Source organism: Condylura cristata, unplaced genomic scaffold, assembly GCF_000260355.1.
Source record: "Condylura cristata isolate star-nosed mole 26May11 unplaced genomic scaffold, ConCri1.0 scaffold00003, whole genome shotgun sequence".
Taxonomy (NCBI): domain Eukaryota; kingdom Metazoa; phylum Chordata; class Mammalia; order Eulipotyphla; family Talpidae; genus Condylura; species Condylura cristata.
In genome coordinates, this window is record NW_004567104.1 from 6011211 (window position 1) to 6015635 (window position 4425).

Sequence of the window (4425 nt, forward strand, 5' to 3'; positions counted from 1 at the left end):
TTTTTTTAAAAAATTGTACATTTGGAAATGGTATACAATTTTCTAGCTCACACTGTCAAACGGCAGCTTGATAAGCTTTTGGTCCCCTAACACCACCAAATTAAATATTAATTTTCATCTGTACTTTTTTTTTCCTTGAATAGATTTGTTGAAAGATTTGGTATCTCCAAGAGATTTTGATGCTGTCACTCATCTGGCCCTTATCAATGCTATCTATTTCAAGGGGAACTGGAAGTCACAATTTAGACCCGAAAATACTAGAACCTTTTCTTTCACTAAAGATGATGAAAGTGAAGTCCAAATTCCAATGATGTATCAACAAGGAGAATTTTATTATGGTAAGACATTTTGGCTTTCCCCTCTCCTTATTTCTCAACACATTTCTAACAACAGCAAAACAAATAATTTCTCAAATTGCTTGTCAATCAAGATTTTGGACTCTAAATCAACTTGCTAGCCTCCACTTTCAATTCAAAAATTCAATTTAAGAACTAAATACTGAGTGAATATTACATGAACTGAAAGTTTTTCAATATGTTTAATTTACAAAGTTGATCACACCTGTAGAGTACTGAAAGAAAGTAAAAGTGCCTGACCTTGGGCAAGACTATTTTGAGTTTCCAAAGAGCCTTTGGGAGAGGTGTGGTTTTAGTAGACCACATGTTAAACCTAACTCTTGATTTCGACACCTCACCGCCTTTTTAATTAAAAGCATTCCTTTAAAATTTCACGTTCAGACTTGTTCTGTATTGGCCGTACATGATTACTCATTTAATGAGTGCCTATAATTTGTGATACAACTCAGTATCATTGGCATTGTATTCAAAGGTGTTTCATTAAACTTTTCAGAAGTTCAGAGTGCTAACATACAACAATGAACTATAAAAATTGAAGTCATAAGCAGAAATATAATTTTAGGCTACTTATATGTTAGAACTAATGATTTGTTCTATTTTAAAAATATTGCAAAAGTAAATTTATAATCACAGTTAAGCTAATTAACAGTCAAAATAAGACAGAGTAATATCCCTTTATATGAAACCCAAAATGTTGAATATGATATCTGAGTATCCTAGATAAGTTATAAGAAGATGTTGATAAAAGAACAACATTTAATTTTGAAATGTGGAAATTCTAAAGAATTTGTCTTAAAAACAACTTTATAATTTTATGAAAGCCTCATCAATTAGGTAAGTGCATAGTACAAAGTCAGTTATCAAATTTACCTACTTACTTAATTTGGAGGTCTTACTAGACACAAATATACTAGATAGCATTTGAAAAATGTTTGAATTTCATTTGTGCTATGTAAACTTAACCTGAAAACTTAACAGCTGTGGCAACAATTGAGTAGCAAGGATTTTGTGGAAATTTTTTCTTTTCTTAGAAATCATGGGGAATATTGATAAAAGTGACTTATATTCAACTAGGAGTCTGTGCTTTATTTTTCTAACCAGAACTTTTCATTGTTTCTAATGATATCCTTCAATATATATTCATTAAAAAAAATTAAAACATTATGACAAAATGCAAAATAAATATGGGGGTTCTAAAATAAAATAAATTCTGCATGACTGATGATTCACTTGAATTTCAAGACCTATTTTCAAATAAATGCTTTTGACAGATGCTAAAATATTTCATCCTATATTACTTTGGAAAAAAGTTGTGACAATTTTAATCTTTTGTTTAAGCTTTGACATGGTGCTTTTATCACCTCATATTTTTCTTTTTAGGGGAATTCAGTGATGGCTCTAATGAAGCTGGTGGTATCTATCAAGTCCTAGAAATACCATATGAAGGAGATGAGATAAGTATGATGCTCGTGTTGTCTAGACAGGAAGTCCCACTGGCTACTCTGGAGCCACTAGTCAAGGCACAGCTGATTGAAGAATGGGCAAATTCTGTGAAGAAGCAAAAAGTGGAAGTGTACCTGCCCAGGTAAGAGTATACTGACTCCATCTGACAGCACAGGAGGAAAAATAGCAATGAGAGGTGCAACCCAGGAAAACTCTTACCACTACTTTTTAATTTTAAGTTTGTGATAATCATTTCTGCTTTTCCTCTTCCTCTTCTGTCTCCTTTCTTTCCTCCCTTCCTCCTCCACCTCTACTTTCTTCCTTTTTATTCCTCAGTACTCACATGGTCCAACTCAGAGACCCATGTTCATTGATTAAGTACTATGTACTAAGACCTAGTTTTAGCTATGAGTGAATATTCTTAGTTCCATCTTAGAAGATTTTTAGATAATCTCTGAATATCACTTGTGCTGCAATCTTCTGTAATTAACTAATATTTAATGTTGATTATGACTGCTACTTAATTGGAAGAAGCGCAAGAAATCGCTGTGCTAGGCTTTGAGATATAACAAAAAATAAGCAGGAAGAAACTTGAAATCCTCGTGACTGAAAGAACAAAATCTGTGCATGAACTTGATATGTTGATTCCATCCAAATCTTCAGCCTTGCTGCTGCTCACTAAACACTTCAACTATTTTGTATACTATGTGCCACTTTTGTGTATTTCTTTATGTCACAGTCATCATTTTCTTTGTCATATCTCTGGATCTCTGTATATTTTTGCTTCATCCTGAAATGCCCATCACTCATTTTGTTGCCACATATTTCTAACTTAGCCTTCAGGGTACACCTCTGTCCCCAGTTCAAGAAAGTCTTGTATGAATCAACTATTTAAAGGGGCAGGTAACCTTCACTATTGCCTCACTAATCATCCCACAGTGAAATGATCTTTCATAGAACTTGTTTTCCTTCTGTAATTTCTTCTAGGAAGTAGTTAGTTCTATCTCCTATAATAGAAATACCATAAATGTTTGCGAAACCAAACTTACTAAAGGTATTTATTCTCTCCTTGAATATCTTGAGACTCGGTAGTGGAACCAGATCAGTAAATTACATATAACATGTTTATAAATATAATGTGTATATTCTAGGCTAGATAACAAAACATGTAAATAAAAAGCAGAAAAAAGAATAGTTAGTTCTAACATGATTCCATAGTAAGAAAGTTATACAAATATGATTATTTAATATGAACCTTGAAAAGTGATAAATATAAGACTATTCTCCACTTGATCTTAGCCAAAAAGCTAAGATCTTAAAGCTAAATTAATAAATTTATGAATTCATTCATATTTTTCCCAATTTTAGGAACTTATTTAAAAGTCACCTATTATATATGTTTATTTTATTTTTAAAGATTTATTTTATTATTTATGCATATAAGAACTGGGGTGTAGGCCACTGCTATTGGTGGCGGCGGAGGTGAGAGGATTCCCAAGAGATAGAGACCAGGCAGGTGGATCTACTGAAATACACTGCTGAGGTGAACAGTGGGTAAAACAGGAGATGTCTTATTTTTACAAAAAATTTATAAAATGTTTTACAAAAACATTAACTTGTTCATGTTAATGAAGGAAGTCTCCTTAGAACTGTAGACCTTTTTGGTTATAAACATATGTTTTTCATGCATACATATATGTCTGTTTATCATTAGCTACCTTTGTTAATATTATATATTCATTTGTTAATAATAGCCATACATTTCTTAGTCTACATATAAAAACTAAGGTTATCATAACTTTAGTTTTGCCTAAGATATTTATACTGTATAATTTTCAATGACAGTATTTTCATGTAGAAAAAATATACAATAAATCTATTCTCAAAGAATGGTAGCCAATGAATCATATAGCAAATAATGCCACATTTTTATACGTAATTAACACCAATATATTAATAGCTACCTATAATATATCTTAACTCTAAAAGAACAATTTGATCTTGAACATTAATATTTAAATATAAGCTACTAAATCATATCTTAAGCTTCATCTAGTGTCCTTTCATCATTAATTTTGTATTTTTTCTTGTATCTTATAAGGAATTATTTTAATAATATGAGAACTTCAGTGCAATGTTAATTCTTCCATTGTTAAATTTCCTAAGTTAAATGTAGTTTCTCAATTCTATGAGAGTACAAAGTTATTTAGAAAAATTTTAATAGTATTCTAAATTAAATTTTAATAAGTATCACGTAATCTATTTTAACCATATTCACTAGAAAATCTTGCCTCCAGGGCCTGTGCACTGACAACTTGAATATGACAGCATAAGAAAAATGAAAATTAAATTTTCATTTTCTGAGAGATACTCTTCAATTATGAAATGCTTTAGCTTACTTGTTCTTATTAATGCATGCTACTAAACTGAGCACTGCCAATTATATACGCATTTCTCTAGATTTCTAGGAACTCTCCTTCTGCATGGCTAATGCATAGAGGGGAGGTTGAACTGCAGAATAAATTGTGCTTCAATTTTTAAGAGATTGGCTGTTTTCAAATTCATATGCCTTAATAACAATCAATGGGAAGCTATTTCTTTCAATTTACAGCACAACCCCCCCCCC

The 4425-nt window shown here is 31.3% G+C and overlaps 1 protein-coding gene across 1 annotated transcript in view; it reads left to right on the forward strand.

The window, feature by feature from the left end:
- SERPINI1 (serpin peptidase inhibitor, clade I (neuroserpin), member 1) overlaps positions 1–4425 on the forward strand; it is an 84181-nt gene that overhangs the window by 55771 nt on the left and 23985 nt on the right. Inside the window, exons 4-5 of the mRNA XM_004674935.2 lie at positions 144–338; positions 1737–1941. Of these exons, the coding sequence (XP_004674992.1) occupies positions 144–338; positions 1737–1941 (400 nt within the window). The remainder of the gene's footprint in view (positions 1–143; positions 339–1736; positions 1942–4425) is intronic.